General features: G+C 41.1%; 1 protein-coding gene, 1 long non-coding RNA gene and 1 pseudogene across 4 annotated transcripts; 1 reads left to right on the top strand and 2 right to left on the bottom strand.

Annotated features, from left to right (window-relative positions):
- Positions 1–224: 224 nt before the first annotated feature.
- Anxa7 (annexin A7) lies at positions 225–24,340 on the top strand. 3 transcript variants are annotated; one of them, XM_048339030.1, is made up of 14 exons: positions 225–308; positions 5,945–5,999; positions 8,188–8,389; positions 9,279–9,380; positions 10,579–10,643; positions 11,070–11,135; positions 16,792–16,894; positions 17,326–17,420; positions 18,235–18,348; positions 18,569–18,739; positions 20,856–21,026; positions 21,318–21,393; positions 22,943–23,055; positions 23,903–24,340. In XM_048339030.1, the coding sequence occupies exons 2-14, from the start codon at positions 5,946–5,948 to the stop codon at positions 24,023–24,025; spliced, it is 1,455 nt and encodes a 484-aa protein (XP_048194987.1). In that variant the 5' UTR covers positions 225–308; position 5,945; the 3' UTR covers positions 24,026–24,340. The 3 variants fall into 3 exon arrangements, with proteins under 3 accessions (XP_048194987.1, XP_048194986.1, XP_048194988.1); XM_048339029.1 differs by lacking the exon at positions 225–308 and adding an exon at positions 1,203–1,242; XM_048339031.1 differs by lacking the exons at positions 225–308; positions 11,070–11,135 and adding an exon at positions 1,206–1,242.
- On the bottom strand, positions 2,237–3,349 carry LOC125346461. The gene is made up of 2 exons (XR_007209935.1): positions 3,162–3,349; positions 2,237–2,930 (listed from the first exon to the last, which is right to left on the bottom strand). It is a non-coding gene; the product is annotated as an uncharacterized LOC125346461 (long non-coding RNA).
- Positions 15,106–16,068, bottom strand: LOC125346460 (annotated as a pseudogene).
- Positions 24,341–24,587: the final 247 nt, after the last annotated feature.

The raw sequence follows: 24,587 nt of genomic DNA, 5'->3' as shown, positions 1-24,587 counted from the left end.
CAAGTGTCATTTCTCCGTTGGCATGGGCTTCCCACTCCAGGGGTTCAAGATGTCCCCCTCAAACACGAGCAGCTGCAGCCTCACAGCTTGGCCCACGTGGTGTGGCTGGTGCTCCAGGCAGGTGGGGCCACGCCGGCCGCCGCCCCCCCCCCCCCCCCCCCCCCCGCCGGCGCTGGCTCCGAGGGCGTTCCCGGCTGGGGTGCGGCAAGCTCCGGACTCGCGCTGCCCGGCCCCGCCCCGCCCCGCCCGCTCGGCCCGGCTTGATCTTGCGCGAGAGCTGGCGGGCTGTGACGCTGCTCCCGGGTCAGGTGAGCCCGAACGACGCCCCTCTGCTCCTTTCAACCCTCTCGTTTCCCCCTGCCGCCGCCCCTCTTCTACCGTGGGACCTTCGGTCCCAGATGGAGGCGGGGAGCGGTGTCGAGGCCCTGGGCGCCGGTCTCGGGACCCTGGCGGCGGGGCAGGGGCCGTGCGAGGCCGGGTGGCTTTGGGAGCCTGGGGAGACCGGGCAGGGCGGCTCGCGGAGGCTCGGCGCCCCTGGGCGCAGCGGGAGTCGGGGGGGAGAGGGCAGCCGTGGCGCCTCGGCCTCCGAGGATACGTGGGCCCTGGGTGGAGAGGCGGAGGCCAGAGGCCGGCCCTACCGAAGCCACCTCCGGGGAGGCCAAGTAGGGAAAACTATGAGCAGCCAGGTGTGGCTGGTGACACAGCAAATGGTAGTGAGCCCTAGTTCGGAATTTCACAAATGTGACCCTGAATAGTGGCTCAAGCCTACAGTTCTTGGAAACCATTCTAGGAAATGGCTTTACAGATCTGATTCGTTTCCTTGCCCTGAAGCAAGCGAGTGGTTGATAGTAGCCCATCCTGAGCTCTCACTTCCTAAGGAAACCTAGGTGCTCTGGGAGATGACTGACAGTCACCATTTTGGGGACACAAAGAAGATTCGCAGTATCTTTCCAACAGCCTGTACTCCCTAATTGCTGCCAGCAGATAGCAAGTTAGCCTGATAAACTAATGTCCTAATTACATTCTGAGTGTAATGAGGAACAAGGTGTTTCTGGCACCTCATAAACCGATAGAATAGATAATTTGGGCCACAAAAAGGGGAATACTACTTGTAGTGGTCACTTTTCTGGCCTATCTCGGGCCATACTGAACATATATGTTCTTTATCCCAAATACCAGACTGCGTTTCCTTTCAGACCCCAAGGCAGGTCTTGGAAATTTGGATCTGCTGCTGTTTCCCAAGTGAGTCACAGTAACTTCGTTTCTTGTTTTTTTTTTTTTTTTTTTTTTTTTTTTGGGGGGGGGTGGGAGGGGCGGCAGAATTGGGTTCTTGTTTTTCCTTCATAAATTTGCAACAGCTGCCTTTCTGATTCCTGGGCTTCACGCCATCTGAGACTCCCATAGTGGGACCCACCCTTTTAGAAGCTTACTCACTGGGTGGAGGTGATTTGGAGAACTAAAAATGATTTTCTGCTTCTCTCAAAGTGGTTTCTGACAGAATGTTAAAAGAAAAATAAAAACTCTCATATTCTTACTCACTTGAGCAAAAGTTAAGTAATTTGCCAAGTCCCCCTAGGAGTTTGTTTAGCTTTTTATTTAAAAAATAATAAAGTATTAACTTTTGAATACATAATACTGCACTTTAAAATGTTTTTAGCAGTACTGGAGCTAAATTCATATTCTCCAGCAGGACCTTTAACACTTGCGCCACGCCCCCAGCCCTTTTCTTTTTGCCTTAAAAAAATTTTTTTTTTTCCATATGGGCTTAGGCTCCCTACCAGTCCACTATCCGCTTTACCTCCACCTCCAGAGCACTGATATGTACCACTATATGTAACCCTATACATTTTGCTGCTGCTGTTGGTGGCTGTTATGGGGTTTGAACTCAGGGTCTCAGTGTTGGCCCTGAGCACTTTTTACTCAAGGCTAGCTCTCTAATACTTTGAGCCACAGCTCCACTTTCCGTTTTCAGGTAGTTAATCAGAGAGTCTCAGGGACTTTCTTGCTGGGGCTGGCTGTGATCCTCAGATTTCAGCTTCCTGAGCAGTTAGGGTTATAGGCCCAAGCCACCAGCACCCAGCTATACATATTTTTAAAGGTTCTAAAGGAACACTGAAAATATTCATTATCCTTGATCTCTCTTTTCCCAGGAAGCAGCCACTGTTTTCTACTTCCTTGAAAATAATTTTTTAACATGTTGTTGCTAACTACTTATGCAGTTTTCACCTTGTTTTTCTTTACATGATATGTACTGAGATGACTTTATTGAAAAACAATTATTTTAATGGCTACACTAACAGTTCATTTATGGTTATCTATAATCTATGTTATCTGTCCCTTAGTGGTGGATATTTAGATTGCTTTTAACTGTCCTGTTACAAATAATGCCGTAAGGAATAGCTTTGTGCTTTAAATTTTCATTTGTGGAAATATTTCTGCATACCTTCTTGAAAATGGAATTGCATTCTAATCCTTTATAACTACATTCTTCACAATGTGATAAAATTTACCACTTTAAAGTTTAAATTTGAATTATTATAGTCTTTGTTTGTGAAAATCCTGTTGACATAATTCCTCAAGGCCCTTAAAGGTCATACTTAATGCACTAGCCCAAAAAAGTATAAAAATATAACTTTGTGGAATAATTTCTAGAGACTTTAAATTGCTTATGTAGTCTTTGGTCACTACAGTAACCTTTAAAACTAAAAATTTTAAAAATTAAAATTTTATGCTCAGATTTTTTTCCTTTATTTCAATTCTGGCCCCTTTCCCTTTGTCTTCAGTCCATCTGACTATTTTAGTAGTATTTATCTGTTTATTATTTGTGTCAGTACTAAGTTTTCAACTCAGCACCTGTACTTTCCCATTCCTGCTCAACTTTATCACTCACAGCTGGCAGTTTGCCACTTGAACCAAACCTCCATGCTGACCTTTTTTTTTTTTTTTTTTTTTTTTTTTTTTGCCAGTCCTGGGGCTTGGACTCAGGGCCTGAGCACTGTCCCTGGCTTCTTTTTGCTCAAGGCTAGCACTCTGCCACTTGAGCCACAGCGCCACTTCTGGCCATTTTCTGTATATGTGGTGCTGGGGAATCGAACCCAGGGCCTCATGTATATGAGGCAGGCACTCTTGCCGCTAGGCCATATCCCCAGCCCCATGCTGACCTTTTTGCTGGTTTATTGGAGAGAGAGTCTAGAAGATTTTTCTGTCTGGGCTGGCTTCAAACCGTGATCCTCAGATCTAGGCCTCCTGAGTAGGATTACAAGTGTAAGCCACCAGCACCCAGCTTATCTGACTGTTCTTTAGAAGCTGTCATTCTACTTCAAACCCTCATTCTACCCAGGTATAGAGAAGAAGAAGGTAGCAATAAACATTTATCTTCTCCTGTTTTTGCACTCAGACCTTTGGATTCCAAATAATTTGAGAATTGACTGGGTCAATTTTTGTAGTATTATCTTACTAGTTTTACTAGTAACTTACAACTTGATTCAACATAAATGCATTCATTCTCAATTTAGCAAGCTTTTAGCTTCTATAATTTTTTTTTTTTTTTTTTTTTTTTTTGCCAGTCCTGGGCCTTGGACTCAGGGCCTGAGCACTGTCCCTGGCTTCTTTTTGCTCAAGGCTAGCACTCTGCCACTTGAGTCACAGCACCACTTCTGGCCATTTTCTGTATATGTGGTGCTGGGGAATCGAACCCAGGGCTTCAAGTATATGAAGCAAGCGCTCTTGCCACTAGGCCATATCCCCAGCCCTCTATAAAATTTTTTATAAGGGATACTATAAAAGCAAACACCTCAATATTGTGTACTCAAAAGACTGAATACTCCCCACTCATCTTTTTATCAGCACCTATGTTAGTGCTTATTACAGAATGGTCTTTCATAAGTGCTGAGTTGAATTTGTTTGGTGTCTCTTAAAGAAAAAAATGCTGTGCACTAAACCCAGGGCCTCCTGCATGCTCTGTATTCAAATCACTGAGCTATACTCTCCCAACACTTTGTTTGGCACCTAGATGTAAAAGAAATATGCCTCATTTATGCCTATAATGGAGAGAAGCACCAAAACCATTTTCTTTTTTTTTAATGATACTGGTGTTTGACCTCTGCCACTTGAACCTCTTCCTTAGCCCTTTAGTTATTTTTCAGGAAGAGCCTCATAGTTTTTGTTTATGTATTTGTTTGTTGGTCCTGGGCCAGCTTCAGACCCAAAGTCCTCCTGCCTTCAACTTCTCACTTAATTAGGATCACAGGTGCCCAACTGACTGATTAAGGTAGAATCTCTAACTTTTTGCTCAGACTTTGAACCACCATTCTTCCATCTTCACCTCCCAAGCAGTTGATACTACAGAAATGAGCTACTGCACATGGTAAACTACATGGCAGGTTTAGAAATGCCAAATATCTGAGTACCAAAGTGAAAAATGCTGTTTTCCTACAAATGAAGAATCCTAGTTCCCATTCTGAAACTACTGAATCTAGAGTCTGCATTTTGACAAGATCCTCAGGCAATATGTAAATTAAAGTTTGAGCCAAGCCTTAACTTCAGGCCTGGGCACTGTTCCTGAGCTTCATTTTGCTTAAGGCTAGCACTCTAACACACACACACACACACACACACACACACACACACACACACGCACGCACGCACACGCACACACACACCTCCCTTTTAGACTTTTCCCTGCCTGGGCTGACTTTGAACCTGGATTCTCAGATCTCAGCCTCCTAAGTAGCTAGGATTACAGGCATGAGCCACCAATAGCTTCTGGCTGAAAGAGCAACTTTCTTGATTTCTCTTTCTTTCTTTCTTTCTTTCTTTCTTTCTTTCTTTCTTTCTTTCTTTCTTTCTTTCTTTCTCTCTCTCTCTCTCTCTCTCTCCCTCCCTCCCTCTTTCCCTCCTTCCCTCCCTCCCTCCCTCCCTCCCTCCCTCCCTCCCTCCCTTCCTTCCTTCTTTCCTTCTCTCCTTCTTTTGTCAATTCTGTGCTTTGAACTCAGGCCCTGGGCACTGTCCCTGAGTTTTTTCACTCAAGGCTAGCACTCTACTACTTTGAGCCACGGATCCACTTCTGGTTTTCTGGTAACTGGAGATAAGAGTCTCATAGACTTTCCTGCACAGGCTGGTTTAGAACTGCAACCCTCAGATCTCAGCATATTGGGTAGCTAGGATTATAGACATGAGCCTCCAATACCTGGCTTAAAAGCATCAAAGAATGATCAGGTAATGATGGTGTCCAGAAAGATTGGAAAGGTGAGAGAGTTTAAGCAGAAGTATAAATGGAGAAGTAATTTAGCAAGATAGGTTTCATGTTATGTATGAGGCCTGGTCTAAAAATAGAAATAATGGAAAAATAGGAGAGGCATTTCAAAGGAAGAATGGTAAAATATTGGGTTACTAGAGTATCAGATTATTTAAGTAGTGCTTCTATTGAGAGGTAAAGGGATTTTAATGGTGGTCTGCTAGGAAATAATGAGTATTTAATTCTGGACCAATAATGGAGTCCTCCTAACTGGTTTCTGGCCTCATTTTTTTTTTTCTCAAATTTTTATTATCAAACTGACGTACAGAGAGGTTACAGTATCATACGTTGGGCATTGGATACATTTCTTGTACTGTTTGTTGCCTTGTCCCTCATGCCCCCCTCCCTCCCCCCCTTTCCCTCCCTCCCCCAGGTGTTCAGTTCACTTACACCAAACAGTTTTGCAAGTATTGCTTTAGTAGTTATTTCTCTTTTTTTACCCTGTGTCTCTCGAATTTGGTATTCCCTTTGAATTTCCTACTTCCAATACCAGTAAACACGGTTTCCAATATACTCAGATAAGATTCTGGCCTCATTTTAATCTCCACTGTAGAAATACGCATGTGTGTGTTGTTGTGTATCTTCAAAGATCTTAAGACTTAATAACAATCTACATAGGATTTTTTTTTTTTTTGGCCATTGTTACAGAATGTCATACCCAGGCTATCCCCCTACGGGCTACCCACCTTTCCCCGGATATCCTGTAAGTATTGGTACTAAAGTATTAACATTCCTGAAACGGGTGTTATATAGGAGTAATCAATGACAGCTTTTACAGATGTGTAAAAGCTGGGCTCATAAACTCAGATGGCAAGAGGCACGGAGTGGGATTAGTGGTGAAGATGGGGGCTGTGGAGAATGAGAGACCACTCTGCATCTCTGGAAAGTAGGAGGTTGCTAAACAATACCCTGATAAGGACATTCAGGGAAGCAGACCCAGTGATGGTATTTCAAGGGAAGCCAAAGGCCTTCATTTTATATAAATGATTCCGATTTTTTAAATTAAAAGTTAGTTTTGAAAAATGTTAACTGCCAAACATATATGTAAGCTAAATCCATCCTATGAGTCACTACTTTTTAAACTGTGAAGGGTTGGGAATGTGGCTTAGTGGTAGAGTGCTTACCTAGCATGCGTGAAGCCCCAGGTTCGATTCCTCAGCACCACATAAACAGAAAAGGCCAAAAATGGTGCTGTGGCTCATGTGGTAGAGTGCTAGCCTCCAGCAAAAGAAGTTCAGGAACTGTGCCAAGAACCCAGGCCGAGAGTTCAAGCCCTAGGACTGGCAAAAATAAAAAAATAAAATTAAGAAGGGCTTGACTCAGGTAAATTGCAGTGGATCAGAGGATTAGACCTGGACTTGATCTCAACTACTCTGATGTGTAAAAATGACTGATTTCAGTTTTATACTTGCAAGTACTAGAGCTGTTGTCTAACCCTAGAACAGTAGAAAGAGGGATCCATCCAGGTGAGTGATAATGTGTATATCCTCAGGCAAAGTAAATATGTAGCTCTTCTGAGTATATCATAGGAAAGGGAAGAATTACAAGTATTTTTCTAAGTCCATTCATACTAAACTGGACTCTGGCAACTTTTTCAGACATTTAGGCTTATTGTTGATGTAGATTACTCCAGCTTCTCCTTATCATAACCACTAATGATCATTTCTCGCCTGTTACCTGAGATCAGTAGTGGTATAGGAGCAAGTGGAGTGGTCTTGTTTATATAGTTCAGGTTCCCTGGCTCATTTGTTTGGATTCTACCACCCTTAGCACCTTGAAATCTTCCACTAGAACCCCTGCAGCTCACTGGCAGGTGAAGGACAAGAGAGAGCGTGGAGGATTGGACATAGCTTTTCAGAGCCAAGCTAAAAGTGGTGTACATCACTTTTGTCTGCCTTTTTTTCCACAGTCATGTGATCCTTTCTGACTACAAGGAGGTCTGAGAAATGCAGTATAGCTTTGCATCTGGACAGAAAAAAACTCCTTGAACACAGTGACCTCTGCCACTCCTAGGCCCTGTCTGGCCTGCACTGAGACCCAAAATGTAACGCTGTGTAATATGTGAATGGGCTCGCCTCTTCAATCTTAGGCAGTAGGCTCAGGTGTGCTGCAAGAGAGTTGTGAATTTCTCTCATTAGGAGAGAGAGAAGAATATCATATTTCAAGATACTAGGAAAATGAAAAATAACTGAGTCTCTCTTAATTGTTCTTATAGCCTTGAGGGTTTGACAAGAACCTGGTTCTGACTCCCAAATAGAGAAATGGAATCCTCTTGCTTAACTCAAATAGAGTTAAATTCAAGCAAATTATGACAAAAAAATTTTCTGACAAACTAGTGTACTACTAATAAACTAGTGTAAGATACAAGAATTTCTAATGAGATTTTTGTGTATATGTGCTGGTCCTAAGGCTTGAAACTCAGGGCCTGAGCTTTTGTGTTCAAGGACAGCACTTGAGCCAAAGCTCTACTTCAACATTTTTTCTAGTGCTTAATTGGAAATAGACTCTCATAGACTTTCCTGCTTGGGCTGGCTTTGAATCACATCTTCAAATCACAGCCTCTTCAATCACTAAGATTACAGGAATGAACTACTGGCACCTGGCTTTAATGAGATTATTGAAAATTAAAAATATTTTTATTTTTACTAACTGGGCATGGGGCAGGATGTGCATTCTTGTGCATGCCTATAATCCCAGCACTCGGGAAGCTAAAGCAAGAGATCCTGAAGTTCCAGGCCAGGCTACACAGCTCCTATCTCAAAAATAAATACATAAAATTTAAAGTAAATTTGAACAAAACAAAATAAGAAACCTTAATATTAATCCTTGTTTGGGTTTTTGTTTGCTTCCTATATGATCATGTTTGTTGGAAAAGTTATCTTATTTTTCAGCCTGCAGGTCAGGAGTCTTTTCCCCCTCCAGGTCAGTATCCCTATCCCAGTGGCTTCCCTCCAATGGGAGGAGGTGCTTACCCACCAGCTCCAAGTGGCAGCTACCCAGGAGCTGGAGGCTACCCCTCTCCTGGAGGCTATCCAGCCCCTGGAGGCTATCCTGGTGCCCCACAGCCAGGGGGAGCTCCATCCTATCCTGGAGGTAAGCTATACATAGAATTAGTGATTTGAGATGGCTGAAGTACTTTTTTCTTTGTTTTGTCCTCTTCATTCTTCTTTGTTTTCTGAAAGGCCAGACTCAGTATATAGCTGAGAAGATTCTTAGGGCATAAGAGCTGGGAGCAAGCAAAGAAATTCTGCTGCGAAAAGAATTTAATTAAAATTTTGGGTAATTGAAGGGCCAGTATATAACACTTTGCTTCATTGTTTGTAATTTTAAGAACTGATTAAGGCCCAGGCACTAGTGGCTCTAACCTATAACCCTAGCTACTCAGATGAGCTAAGATCTGAGGATTGAGGTTCAAAGCTAGCCCAGGTGGGAAAGTCCACAAGACTCATCTCTCCACTAAACTACCAAAAAAAGATGGAAATAGTGCTGTGGCTCAAGTGGTAGAGCAAAAGAAGCTCAGGGACAGTACCTAGGCCCTGAGTTCAAACCCCAGGACCAGCAAAAAAAGATTAAAACATTTCACCTAGCATGATGATACTATTTGGATAGGTTTCTCTGAAAGTGGAAAAAAACATCCTTAGCAATCTGTATTATAAGTCAATATAGTAAAATTTTACTTATGTATTTTTTGATACAGTATCTCTGTCACCCAGGCTGGCCTCAAACTCCTAATTCTCTTGCCTAAGCCTTCTGAGTGTGGGATTATGGGGAGGGGGAGAATCACTGTTCTTTGACTTAAATTTATTTTTTAATGTGGAAAGAGTTGATAAGAAGGTAAATATTGACAAAAAGTTTTGCTATTCTAGCATTATTAGCATATCTTTGCGACTGTTAGCAGTAAACAGTAGGCATTTTTCTAAAGTGTTTTCTGTAACCATGAGAATATGAACTGTAGTTGAACTGTTCACTGAATTTTCTCCAGGACAAGGCTTTGGAACCCCACCAGCTGGAGCAGGCTTTTCTGGCTATCCACAGTCGCCTTCACAGTCCTATGGTGGAGGACCATCTCAGATCCCACTACCTGGTAGGTACCAGTTGGCCAGAAAGAAACAGTATCATGATGCTGTCAGGTTTTCAATTGCTATTGGGAGAACTTAATTTATGCTTTGAATACTCTTCAGGGAATGTATATTTCTATAAAATAATTTCAAATACATAGATTTTTAAAATAAGCTATACAGGGAAGGATTTTATTGTTGTGTCCTCACACATGTTTATACTTTATTCCAATCACTTTCACCTCCTCTGTCACTCTCCCTGCCCATCCCCCAAATTAAATATATAGTTTTGAGAAATAAATTTATTTGATGGAAGAGTGTAATTAATCAAATGGAGATGAGGAGCCTCTTTTTATATTAAAAAGTCTGGTCCAATGCCCAAAAGCAGATCCTTCAGGAACTTCTTCCATTCCTATATTTCAAATGAAACCACCCTCAGCAGTATATCCTGAAAACTATTCCAGATGGAATTGAAATTAAATGTTGTACAAGTATTAAACACACACACACACATACACATATTATACTTATGTAAAGCATGGAATATTAAGGTTCTTATGACCCAAGTTGGTTTCTTATTCAGCAGGACATAATATTTTACAGTAGAGCATAATATTTTAAAAGTACATCATTTGTTTGGTTTTTGGGGTTTTTTTTTGCCAGTCCTGGGGAATGAACTCAGGGCCTGAACACTGTCCCTGGCTTCTTTTTGCTCAAGGCTAGCCCTCTACCACTTGTGCCACAGCGCCACTTCCAGCTTTTTCTATATACGTGGTGCTGAGGAATGGAACCCAGGGCTTCATGTATACGAGATGAGCACTTTACCACTAGGCCATATTCTCAGCCCCTTAAAAGTATCTCATTTAGGGCTGGGGATATAGCCTAGTGGCAAGAGTGCCTGCCTCGGATACACGAGGCCCTAGGTTCGATTCCCCAGCACCACATATACAGAAAACGGCCAGAAGCGGCGCTGTGGCTCAAGTGGCAGAGTGCTAGCCTTGAGCGGGAAGAAGCCAGGGACAGTGCTCAGGCCCTGAGTCCAAGGCCCAGGACTGGCCAAAAAAAAAAAAAAAAAGTATCTCATTTAATAACAGCATGAATATTCTCATGTTTCTGTATTCACAGTGATCGACACTGTCTTGAAATATTGTCTTATAACCTGCTTGCAACTGTGTAACCACTCTTATAATCCGATTATTGTTCTGTTTGTTTTGTAACATGTAGGGGGCTTTCCTGGAGGACAGTTGCCTTCTCAGTATCCTGGAGGACAAGCTCCTTATCCTAGTCAGGTATTTTTGTTGCTTTCTTTTAATTACATTGTTTCTACATTTAAAGTTTAGTCTGGGTAGTTGGAACTAGATAATGCCACAGAAGAGTACCCCTCCTTTGCTGATGCTAAAGGTTTATACAAAATGAGAATGGCGTACCATGTAAGCTTTAATCTTGGCTTCTGATGTGCTCTGGTCTATCTGCTATCTCAGTGTCCAGGTAAGTTGGATAAAACAACCTCTTAAGTCCTTCAGACAGTGTGGATGTCGGAACTTTATCCTTGAGATTCGCTTGATCTCTCAACATTGGTTTTAGTTCTTGCTCCTCTTAGATACCCTTCCCAGCAATTAGAACTGTGAACGTGGGTGACTGGGTGATTGGTGGTGGTTTATCAAGGGTGGTTTGGTTTTCCTTTCTCCATTTATAACTTTCTACTCTTATTTCAGATCAGTACAGAATCCTTTTCTTCCTATCCTGTTTTCTCTCCTGTTTCTTTGGATTATAGCAGTGAAGTGAGTAAAGATTTCTAATGTCCACTAATCACTAGGTCCTCTATGTATGATTTCTCATGTACTTTCTTGATGGCTCAGATATATAGGTTTTAACTTTATGTTCCAATAGTGTGTGGCAGGGTTGGGAGTCGGTTTGTTTGGGGGATTTGTTCAGGGGTCTTATGCTTCCTAGGTAGAATTTTTGCCACTTGAGTCATACCCACAGCTCTTTTCTCTTTTGTTATTTTTTTCAAGTGAAGTTTCTTGTGTTTTTGCCCATGGCTGGCCTCAGATTGAGATCTTCTACCTACAGCCTCCTGCATAGCTAAGGACCACCTGGCTTATTAATTGTGATACATTCTCACGAAGAACTCATTTGAGGCTAGCCTTGAACTGCCACCCTCCAGATTTGTTTCCCAGTATTTAAGATTATAAATGATGCTTCCCATGCTGGCTTGGCAGGACTTAAATATGGTAACTTGTTAAGTCTTTTGAGTTGATTTACCAGTATCCACAAATTTCCCATATATGAACTCCATAATCCCACGTGTGTATAGCTCCTAATTTTAATACTGTTTTATTCTTAAATTTCCTTATTTTTTGTCTTATAAAAGTTAGTAGGAAGTGGGGCTGGGGATATGGCCTAATGGCAAGAGTGCTTGCCTCGTATACATGAGGCCCTGGGTTCAATTCCCCAGGACCACATATACAGAAAACACCCAGAAGCGGCGCTGTGGCTCAAGTAGCAGAGTGCTAGCCTTGAGCAAAAAGAAGCCAGGGGACAGTGCTCAGACTCTTGAGTTCAAGCCCCAGGACTGGCCAAAAAAAAAAAAAAGTTAGTAGGAAGGGCTGGGAATATGGCCTAGTGGTAGAGTGCTTGCCTTGTATACATGAAGCCCTGGGTTTGATTCCTCAGCACCACATATATAGAAAAAGCCAGAAGTGGCGCTGTGGCTCAAGTGGTAAAGTGCTAGCCATGAGCAAAAAGAAGCCAGGGGACAGTACTCAGACTCTGAGTTCAAGCCCCAGGACTGGCAAAAAGACAAACAAAAGTTGCTAGGAAAATACAGAATACTGTTATACTTCTTGTATAACTTCATCGTGATCTTCTTACTGATGTGTATTATGTATATTAATAAAAGTGTAACATTGCAAGTTTGATTTTATCTATAAAAGAAGGTAAATTCTCTTTCAAAACTGGAAGAGAAAACCTTTAGGGATTTCTTGCCCTACTTTTCCAGTTTGAGGAATTTGAGATCCAGAGATATGGAGAAACTTGTCCAGGGCCACAGAGCTAGGGAAAGACAAAGCTGTGATGAGCGTATAGCTCTTCTGACTTGCAGACTAATAGTTTCTCTGCTATACAATGCTGCTTTGCTGAGTAAATGCTGTACTTTCAATCCTTAACTACTGTTTTGTTGTTGAGGTTTTTGTTAATATACCTTTTTAATCACTTTTGACTTTGATTTTACTTACACAATATCAAAGACATCATTTTATAACATCTGAAAGATTTTTAAACATGAAAACACACATGTGCAGTTACTTTGTGTTACGATTGCCAGCTCAGGCAAGAACTGAAGGCAGCAGATAGAAATGACTATAGTGGTAGGTTTTGGAAGAACTTCTAGGTGGAAAGGAAGTCATCTGCCTTGTGAAGGCTGAGGTCTCTGTCCTCACGAATGTTAATGGGTCAATGGATATAATTTTTTTTTTTTTTGGCCAGTCCTGGGCCTTGGACTCAGGGCCTGAGCACTGTCCCTGGCTTCTCTTTGCTCAAGGCTAGCACTCTGCCTCTTGAGCCACAGCGCCACTTCTGGCCGTTTTCTGTATATGTGGTGCTGGGGAATTGAACCCAGGGCCTCATGTATATGAGGCAAGCACTCTTGCCACTAGACCATATCCCCAGCCCCCTGGATATAATTTTAAATTCAGTTTCAGTTGCTTTTAAAGCAATTAGATAATTTTATATTCTGAAATTCTGATTGCATGTTTTAACAATAGAATTTTACATGTATACCAGTGGCTCATTCCTGTAATCCTAGCTACTCAGGAGGCTAAGATCTGAGGATTGTGATTCAAAGCCAGCCTAGGCAGTAAAGTCTATGAGACTCTTATCTCCAATTAGCCACCAGAAAACCAAAGTGGCTCTGTGGCTCAAGTGGTAGAGTGCTAGCCTTGAGCTGAAGAGCTCAGGGACAGTGCCCAGTCCGAGTTCAAGCCCCAAGACAAAAAAAAAAAAAAAAAAAATTGAGATACTGGGTTAAATAAAACATGTTATTATAACTGCATTTTTAAAACTCACATGAGTTTTATTTCTTCTAAGATTGACTTGAGTATTTTAAAAAACAATTAAATTATTTCATAGCATTGCATTTTAATTTATCTTTGAAATAATACCAGACTTACAAAAATTTGCAATAATAGTGCCTATGTAACTTTTACACACATAATTTATTCTCCAGGTATTAATTAATTCATTAGTTTTCTACAAAAACACAATACAGCTGGGTCCTGGTGGCTCATGCCTATAATCCTTAGCTACTCAGGAGGCTGAGATCTGTGGGTCGCAGTTCAAAGCCAGCCCATGTAGGAAAGTGTGTGAGACTCTTTGATTCTTTTGGGGGGTGGTGGGGAGGGCTGGTCGTGGAGTTTGATCTCTGGGCCTGGGCTCTTTCCCTGAGTTCGCTCTACCACTTGAGCCACAGTGCCACATCCTGCTTTTTCTGAGTAGTGTTGGTGGTAAGAGTCTCATGGACTTTCCTGCTGGGGCTGGCTTGAAACCTTTTATCCTCAGCTCTTACCCTCCTGAGTAGCTAGGATTATAGGTGTACATATACCACCAGCACCTGGCTTGTGGGAGTCTTATCTTCAGTTAATCACCTGAAAACTGATGGCGGCAATGTGGCTCAAGGTGATAGGTGCTAGCCTTGAGTGAAAAAGCTCAGGGACAGAGCTAAAGCCCTGAGTTCAAGCCCACTATTGACAAAAACAAAACAAAACAAAAAACAACTCAGGGGAAGTGGTGCTGTGGCTCAAGAGGTAGATTGCTAGCCTTGAGCACAAAGAGCACAGCTACCAAGCTCTGGGTTCAAGCTTCACAATTTGCAAAAATAAAATAAAAAGTAGGCCTTTGATTTATTTTGGGCTAGGAATGTGGCTTAGTGGTAGAATGTTTGCCTGGAGTGCATGAAGCCCTGGGTTTGATTCCTCAGACAACATACACAGAAAAGGCCAATAGTGGTGTTGTCCCTCAAGTGGTAGAGTGCTGGCCTTAAGCAAAAGAAGCTTGGGGACAGTGCCCAGGCCCTGCGTTCAAGCCCCAGGATTGGCAAAAAAAAAAAAAAAAAAAAGTGATCCAAATCAAAAAATAGCTTTGGCTAAGACACTTTTAACTGTTTAACTTTCAAATCTTATTTAAATCTGTAGTGTCCTTTTTCTGATTGAGGGTCAAATCTAGGATGCAACATTGTTTTTATTGTCATGTATCAAGTTTTTCTTAACCTGAAATAGTTTCTCAGTCATTATTGTTCAAGACCCTGACACTTTTGAAGGTGCTAATTTGGGTTTGTCTGATGTTTCCTCATCAAATTAGGTTGGCTTTTTGTCAGGAGAAATATAGAGATGATGTTGTTTTTCAGGCACACTGTATCTGGAGATACTTATTGTTGGCTTGCTCCATTACAAGTGATAATTAATTTTGATTATTTGGGATGATTGTCTCCAAGTTTTTGTACTGTAATGTTACAACATATACAAATACCTTGATTCCCAACATACATTTTTGCTCTCTAATTTATTCAGTTATAAACCTTGCTTGAGACAGTTCGTACTAATGCATTTGCCAAGTAGCAATTTTGTTCATTTCCATGTAGATTTATGTTTTTTTTTTTACAGTCAGTGTATAGTTTAATCTTAGTAAAACATTACATATTTCAGAGACTATTCTTTGCTTCTTGGACTATATTATGCTATTTATTCCACCGTAACTTGTTGAACCCCTATCACAACAAAACATTGCAAACTGAATCCTATTGCCTTTCTCCAGTTTGTATAATTTGGAATACACTGCCCTGAAATTGTCTTATAAAATGTGCTGTCTCTCTGATACCTTATTGTTAGTTCTAATCGTGACTTTCAGTTGTGGTAGTACATGTTCAACTTCCAGACTCCATTCTGCAGCATCTGTTGTAGATTCCAAAATATCTTCTTGTTTGGCAGACTCGTTCATGTCCAAGCGATAGGTCTGAGCCTTTAAAGCGTTGAGATCAATAAAGTTTTCTTCATTATCTGTTTCCTCTTCCACAAATTCTTCATCCATTTTACTTAGTTTTAACTCTGCATCATCTTCTCCGATAGCCTATTCTTCTAATTCTTCCATTGGGTAAGCTGGCCTTTTCCAGTTGAAGCCAATATATTTTAGTGCTTCTTCAGCTAACAATCCAAAACAATCCAAAACATAGCATATGTGCTCTCCATAACCTGACTTTAATTTTGAAGGGGGAAAGTCAGCAGTTCTCCCAAATGACCGAAGCTCAGATAATATGCTAGATATTGTTGCATTAGGGTCATCATATTCTTGAGGCTGCTCAAAAGGATGTCCAGTTTTGTTAATCAGCCAAGCAGCAATGGTGCAAAACATGTAGAACTGTTCACCAGGGTTTGTAGGCAGAGCAAAATAGTGTCTGGACGGGGGCTTCAGGTTGTTCTTCCAGAGGAGCTCCTCCTCGTAGCAGGGTAGCTTCAACTTCTCCACCAAGTCCTCCATCACCACGAACATGTGGTAGGCCGCGCCGGGGCCGCGCTCCACTCCCATCTCCCCAGCCCCATCGCCGCCGCAAGACCGCGACACCCCATCTTCCAACCCCGACGGCGAGACTACTGCTGCAGCCGCAGCCATGGCAGGGCGGACGGGAGGAGTGCGACGTGAGGCGGGCTCGGGCCCACCGGAGTTCCTCGGTAGAGTAGCATCTTTTAACAACAAGAAAAAAGGAAAGTGCAAGGCCCTGAGTTTAAGCCCGAACACACACACACACACACACACACACACACACACTCTTTTAGTTTCTAGTTTGCTCCATAATAATCACTTCTTATTACAAAATGTCTAGCGAACACACACACACACACACACACACACACACTCTTTTAGTTTCTAGTTTGCTCCATAATAATCACTTCTTATTACAAAATGTCTAGCGAACAGGGCCCTATAGCAAATGAAGGCAGTTGGCCTGTTTGAACATGTCTGGTTTACTAAGGCCTTAGCTTTTGCTGTGTTTTTGAATCATTGTCATTCATATTATTCAGGGATCAGTCTCTTCTCTTTCTGTCTGTAGGACTGTGTGTGGTGGGGGAGGGTTCTCTGCCCCTGTTCCTTCCTCCCTCTTTCTCTTCCTTCTCTTTTACTAAAAAGAAAGCCAAAGCATAAGAAAATTGTGACTTTAATTCTAAAAGTTTGGCCCTTTTGTCTTCTGGAACTTTGATAGATACCTATCTGTTGGCAGGAGAAAAATCTGTCCTGAAGGGGACAGGTCTTTTTTAAATGAGTCCTGATAATAAAATATTCTTAAGTAGGCCCTCAAACACAAACATTCACTAGCCTTGCTTAAGTGTGATATCTGGGGAAGTCTATGAATGGCCTCATTGTCTTGGATTTCATGTCTCTTTTTCTCAGCCTGCTGCGATGACTCAGGGCACTCAAGGTACAATCCGACCAGCTGCCAACTTCGATCCTATGAGAGACGCAGAAGTTCTCCGTAAGGCAATGAAAGGATTTGGTGAGGAAAGATTTTTTTTTTTGTCTGCTACAATAAGTTAAAATGAGTGGCTGTAAAGTAAAATAAATCTATATCATAAAACCAAGTTCCTATGTCAGCCTGTGTGCTCACACGTCAGTCCATTGAGCACGTACTGCCTTGTAAACATTCTTTTTTTGCCACTCCTGGGCCTTGGACTCAGGGCCTGAGCACTGTCCCTGGCTTCTTTTTGCTCAAGGCTAGCACTCTGCCACTTGAGCCACAGCGCCACTTCTGGCCATTTTCTGTCTATGTGGTACTGAGGAATCGAACCCAGGACTTCATGCATATGAGGCAAGCACTCTTGCCACTAGGCCATATTCCCAGCCTCTTGTAAGCATTCTAAGAAATGACCTCCAGGATCACCCAGCGAGGACTTCATCCTTACTTTCACAAATGCATGGCTCTTCCAGGGACTGATGAACAAGCGATTGTGGATGTTGTGGCCAATCGATCCAATGATCAGAGACAAAAAATTAAAGCAGCTTTTAAAACCATGTATGGCAAGGTATGTTTTTTTTTTGTTATTGTTTGTTTATTGTTTCTAGAATGAGCCATAGCAGAAGCCTATAGACTGCATTGTGTTATATTAGATACTATGTTTTCATTATACCTATAGTACAAAGAAGAGACAGCTGTACTTTACAAACCTTGGGAATGGTGGTTCTACTATGTATTTCCCTTTAAAGCAATTTTCATCCTAGAGTAGACTTTAATCTTATGGAAACTTATATTAAGTCATATATGTGAGTTATTCAGTGGAAAGTGGATTATGACCACCACTGTGATCTCCTTACAGTAGAATTCATGGCTTATAACAATACTCCTGCCTGTTTTTTCATCTTCTTCCATTCATCTCCCTCTAAACATTACCATAAGAGTCAAAATGCTCATGGCTGGGGCTGGTGACTCATGCTTATAATTGCAGCTACTCAGGAGGCTAAGATTTGAGAATCACAGTTCAAAGCTAGCCCTGGCAAAAAGTCCCCTTGAGACTCATCTCCAATTAACTACTCAAAAACTGTAAGGGGAGCTATAGCTCAATGTGTTAGAACCCAAGCCTTGAGCAAAAAGAGCTCAGGGATAGTACTTAGGCCCTGAATTCAAGCCCCATGACCAACCAAAAAAAGAAAAACTACATGTTCAAAATTATAGTGAATAAAGTACATTAGACTGAATGTGTATGCATTTATTCATAGTATATCACATTCAGGTTTGAAATTTATGCATTCATAAAGCAATGTCATTTTATTTTTCTTAAAAGATTTAAGTGACAAAATTTGGGGAGCACATGTACTTAGCTTGCATTTATAATTAAATAGGATTTAATCAAAGATCTCAAGTCCGAATTGAGTGGCAATATGGAAGAACTAATCCTTGCCTTGTTCATGCCTCCCACATATTATGATGCCTGGAGTTTACGGAATGCAATGCAGGTACTATCTATATTTTATTATGAGTATTTAGTCCCGTTAATATATATGTAAACCCACAAGTTATGGTGGGTTATGAATTTGCAGCAATACATTAATATATTATAGGGCATCATCTGAAATATAAAGCTTTCTGTTCTAAAAACATTTGATAAAATAATAACATCTAATTCAGAGAGTTTTTTTCTTTTGTATAATTTGTCCATTCTTAATTTTTATATAGGGAGCAGGAACTCAGGAGCGTGTTTTGATTGAGATTTTGTGTACAAGAACAAATCAAGAAATTCAAGAAATTGTCAGGTGTTATCAATCAGAATTTGGCCGAGACCTTGAAAAGGACATTAGATCAGATACATCAGGGCATTTTGAACGCTTACTTGTATCCATGTGCCAGGTGAGTATACCATAAATGTTTGTACACTAATGGGGAGAATGTACTGTGATTCCTGATGATAGTGAGCATCTATATTCCTTTGAATGTAGCCACCTTGGAATATCGCCAACTTTGGCAAGGACAGCACAAAATCTAGTGTTCATATTACTTTGTTTATTACTGGGATTTATATCTGCAAGTCTGGCTATTGTAAGGAATGAGAAACTTTCCTTTGTAAAGCTTTATGGAATTAGAACCCCACTTGGAGTCATTTAGCTAGCATGGTGATAAAACTCTGTGGTAAAGCTTAGCAGTGTCCTACTAGTTATACTGACAGACTGAAGATACGCAGGACTGCCTTAGAAGTGCTGGAGGCTGGGAAAACTGTGTGAGAAAACCACAAATGCTGAAAGCGTTTCAGAGTTCATAATATAATTTTGATTTCCCAGATATGCTGGAGAAGTGACACAAAGTACTCCAGGACAGTATTCAGAATGATCAGAGATGGAATTAGACAAGGAGAATGCATTTGAAAGACGTAATACAAACGACTAGCATTACTGTCAGGAGTTACCAGCTGTACTATTAGAACACAAGGTTGAATGGTCTTGAGGGCTCTGAGGTAATTACAGGAAGTGTGCTGACTTGATTGAAGTGTGGAGTGTACGAAAGTTAGGGGATGTGGAAGTGAGAAAATACAGCAGATGGCTAGAAGGAAACTAAATGTGCCTACAACAGAGCTAAATGTGCCTACAACAGAGCAACAAGACAGGGAAATTAGAAGTTAGTATTTTAAAACAAAAATGAGGAAAACCAGGAATAGACATTTAGTGCTAAAAACGCGATTAATAAGACTTCACATGAGGGTTCTGGGTTTCTCTCTATCCAGGCTTAAGACTCAGCCATACCTTTTCCAGGGTATGAACAGAAAAGTAACTGTCTAGAAAAGGGGACTGCATTCATTGTATATTTGACTCCATAGGCAATAGTCTATAAGCTTTCCTGGATGTCTTAAATGTTTTAAATGTATTTATTTGTAGTTATTTGTTGATTGATTGATTGATTGGCATAACAAGGATGGAGCCTATGGCCTCATGCATGGTAGGCAAGTGCTCTACCTAAGTCACACCCCAGCCCCTGTGCTTTGTTCAGTTGCCCATTTAGAATATGCCTTCCTTGTGTCAAGTTGCTTCTCTTTGAGGAGTATTTTATTTATGTCTTTATGATAAATACTCCTATGTTAAGATTATACCTGGATGAAGGAAAGGAAATTAATTAGGCTTCCATATTACACCTTTCTCCCTAGACTTAAAGTGCTTTGAGGTCAGAGATCTTATAACCCTTTTTCCATTTCACTTAGCCTAGTACCTGGTACAGAGAAAGTGTTCCACATCTTTTAGTTGTATGAAAGAATATAAGCATAACTTAATGTAGTGCATATGATCTGAAATCCATACTAAGGAGAGTTATAATTTTGTCATTTGAGTTGGTAATTTGAATTTACAGTTAGAGACATTTGGAGTCAGAATTCATCTCTCAAAGCCCTGAAACCTCTCTCTCTCTCTTTTTTTCCTTCCTCTTCCTTGCAACACAAGGATTTGAACTTTTGCTAGGCAGACATTCTGCCACTTGAAGCATACCATCAGTCTCTTTTGGCTTTGTGTATTTTTCACAAAGGGTCTCATTTTTGCAGGGGCTGGCCTTGGAATGTGACCCTCCTACCTGCAATCTCCTGCATAGCTGGAATAACATGTGTGTACCACCATGCCCAGCTTATTGATCATTGTGGCAGATCTCAATTTTGTTTTGCCCAACTTTGTTTTGGCTTAAACTTTAGTCCTTTTGATCTTTGCTTCCTGAGTAGCTGGGATTATAGATGTGAGCTATTGTACCAGGCCTGAAGCCTCTCATTTTAACATAGCCTCAGTAAATGATGATCATCTATTATAAAAACCCAAAATGGACAGTGTAATGCAATACTAGCTGTAATGATATAGTCTTTGGAAAAGGCACATATACATGATGAATTTTATACCTTAATAAATTATCCTTTTATATTCAAAAGTTACTAGATGCAGAAAATTTCCTAATACAACATTTTCTTCTTTCTTCCAATTCCTATCTTTCCTTTATGCAGGGAAATCGTGATGAGAGTCAGAGCATAAACCACCAAATGGCTCAGGAGGATGCTCAGCGTCTCTATCAAGCTGGTGAGGGAAGACTAGGAACAGATGAATCCTGCTTTAATATGGTCCTTGCCACGAGAAGCTTTCCTCAGCTGAGAGCTACTATGGAGGCTTATTCCAGGGTATGAGCTCTTTTGAAGCTTTGGTGTTTTTTTTGTTTTGTTTTGTTTTCTGCCAGTTCTGGGACTTGAACTCAGGGCCTGAGCACTGTTCCTGGTTTCTTCAAGGCTAACACTCTACCACTTGAGCCACAGCGCCACTTCCGGCTTTTTCTATATATGTGGTGCTGAGGAATCGAACCCAGGGCTTCATGTATATGAGGCAAACACTTTACCCCCAGGCCATATTCCCAGCCAGCTTTGGTGTTGATCTCAAGATGTGAACAGATTTAACACTGTAATTTTTATTTGCAGATGGCTAATCGAGACTTGTTAAGCAGCGTGGGCCATGAATTTTCCGGATATGTTGAAAGTGGTTTGAAGACCATCTGTAAGATACTTTTGAGCTTTGCTTTATTTTGTTTTCAAATGAGTAGGGATTTTGAATCACTGTTCTCATTTAGTGATTTTAATTAATATCATTTCCCTAGAAATCTGCTTAGACAGAAGCTAGGACCATTTATGTTTTTAGATGAGCCAAAGATTGTGTAATTTCCTGTGAATGGTTAGTGTGACCAGTGGCTTGCTTTGAGATTATTTAACCTTCATTTCAGCTCTTCAAGAGGACTGAGCAAGAAGATTCAATAGATTATAGCACTTTCCTTAAAGTGAATGAAAAAAGCCCTAAGGAACTCCCAATGCCACCACTAAACATCATTTTGAGCCCTCAAAACATACTTTTCAAGAAGTCAACCCAGTAGGAAACTTGCTCTTTTAAAACTGTTTCTTATGATATAATGCCTAAATATCTAATGAAATGGAAATGGTGTTCCAGTGGCAACTGCAGATCTATTGACAGTATTAGTTCTGCACTGATATTAACAAAGGCAGGTCTTACAAATATTGCTATAGTGATTGATTTATGTATAGTTAGTACCTCTTTGCCATCTTTTTTTTTTTTTTTTTTTGGCCAGTCCTGGGCCTTGGACTCAGGGCCTGAGCACTGTCCCTGGCTTCTTCCCGCTCAAGGCTAGCACTCTGCCACTTGAGCCACAGCGCCGCTTCTGGCCGTTTTCTGTATATGTGGTGCTGGGGAATCGAACCTAGGGCCTCGTGTATCCGAGGCAGGCACTCTTGCCACTAGGCTATATCCCCAGCCCCTCTTTGCCATCTTTGAAGAGGAAACTACCTGAAGTGAATTTTCCAAAGAGATATGTCAGATTTGTAAGAACCATTTTGAAATTTTTGCTCAGATCTCTCTTCTCTTAGAATATATCTCATTCCTCTCAGCCAAATGATATCCTGTAACTTACGAAATTCAGATTTTTTGTCCATATTCCTTTTACTAAGCTATCTCTCTGTACATTTGTTGTGGATTTTTACACTGTAGGGGAAAAGAAGTATAAAAGAGTGTATCAACAGAAAGAAAATAAGATTTATTAGCCAGATAGTTTTTAGAATCTAATGTTACCTGCCTGGTGCAATAAAATAGCTGGGTGCTGATGATTCACACCTGTTATCCTAGCTACTCAGGAGGCTGAGATCTGAGGATCACGGTTCAAAGTCAGCCCAGGCAGAAAAGTTTGTGAGACTTATCTCTGACAAACTACTCAGAAAAACCCCGAAGTGGTGCTTTGGCTTAAGTGGTAGAGCACTAGCCGTAAGTAAAAAAAGGCTCAGGGACAGCTTAAGCCCTGAGTTCAAGCCCCAGGACCAGCAAAAAAAGTGTGTGTGTGCGTTTGTGTGTGTGTGTGTGTGTGTGTGTTCGTGTATTCGTTCATTTGTGCTGAAAAAAGTCGAGGAAATTACCTCCAAGTCACCTCCAATTCTAAGAAGTTGTATGGAAAGTAAACAAGAGCAGGTTAAAAGTGATAACTGAAGCTGGGGGTAGATGTTTGTCAAGCCATGGTTCCTGTGTCTGAAGCACCTCTGTCTTGTAGTGCAATGTGCCCTGAGTCGCCCCGCCTTCTTTGCTGAGCGCCTCTACTATTCCATGAAAGGTGCTGGCACAGATGACTCTACCTTGGTCAGGATTGTGGTCACTCGCAGTGAGGTAAGGCAAGGCAACAAGTTCCTCTTTTCCTCTTGTCTGCTCTTACTTTATTTTGAATGTTGACTTTTGAACCATTCCTTAGATGACTGTGAAACCTTTGAGAATGAAGTTAAGAAGGAGAGATAAAATAGAATAGTCACCATATTGACTAGAAAGAGGGGCCCACAATAGTAAAAACAGACCCTGGTCTGCACTAAAGACAAGAACATTTCCTACTTGAGTTCTGTGCATAGAATATGGATCTAGTTGGAAGATGTTTAATTTCTTTAAGAGACTTTCTGTTGCTCATCCTGGCACCAAACTCCTGGACTTAAGCAGTCCTCTGCACCAGCTACCTGAGAGACTGGGCATTGGGCCTGATATTTATTTTACTGTGCTGGGCATTAAACCTGAAGCCTTACACATAGAAGGAAATGCTCTACTACTGAGCTAAAACTGGATTATTTTTTGTACTTTCATTTTGTTTATGCTTTGCATGAAAGACTTATAGATTTAACATTGGATATCAAACTTGTTGAAATTTAGCATCCTTTATTAACCATATGAAACAATTTTAAACATTCATCTTTCTAAAAAATTGGACCTCTCAGGCTGAGAATGTAGCTTAGTGGTAGAGTGTTTGCCTAGCATGCATGAAACCCTGGGTTCGATTCTTCAGGACCATATAAACAGAAAAAGCCAGAAATGGCACTATAGCTCAAGTGGTAGAGCACTAGCCTTTGAGAAAAGAAGCTTAGGGACAGCACCCAGGCCCTGAGTTCAAGCCCCAGGACTGGCAAAAAAAAAAAAAAGTAATACACATGCTTTCTTTTGGCAGTTTTTTTCTAACCTGTCATTTCTCATACAGATTGACCTTGTACAAATAAAACAGATGTTCACTCAGATGTATCAGAAGACCCTGGCCACTATGATTGCAAGTGATACAAGTGGAGATTACCGGAAGCTCCTTCTGGCTATTGTGGGCCAGTAGGAGGGATTTGTTTTTTTCTTCTTAATGAATGAAGCTATTCATGGCTTACCAAGACTGCTTGATTGCATGCAGCAATATCAACCATCACTTAACCAAAACAGCTTTTTAATGAGGACTGTGTCAGGGGAATGTGCATGGGTTGCACATGATGTTATTGCCTTAATTCTAATATTTTTTTCTTCTCTATACAATCAGTGTAAAAGCCATATCACAATGATGTAGTAATTTTGAGGTGTTTGTAAAGCTTCATTCTCACTGCATTTATTTCTAATCCAGATTTCACATTGAATAAAAATCACTATAATCTCTCTGTAATATTGAAATTTTTTTTGCTTAAAATAAAAAGGTTGCGGGCTAGGAATATGGCCTAGTAGCAAGAGTGCTTGCCTCGTATACATGAAGCCCTGGGTTCGATTCCTCAGCACCACATATATAGAAAAGGCCAGAAATGGCGCTGTGGCTCAAGTGGCAGAGTGCTAGCCTTGAGCAAAAAGAAGCCAGGGACAGTGCTCAGGCCCTGAGTCCAAGGCCCAAGACTGGCAAAAAAAAAAAAAAGTGCCTA

This window comes from Perognathus longimembris, chromosome 2 (assembly GCF_023159225.1).
Source record: "Perognathus longimembris pacificus isolate PPM17 chromosome 2, ASM2315922v1, whole genome shotgun sequence".
Taxonomy (NCBI): Eukaryota; Metazoa; Chordata; class Mammalia; order Rodentia; family Heteromyidae; genus Perognathus; species Perognathus longimembris.
The sequence above is the reverse complement of the archived record's forward strand: the minus strand, read 5'-3'. Positions and strand labels throughout refer to the sequence as shown.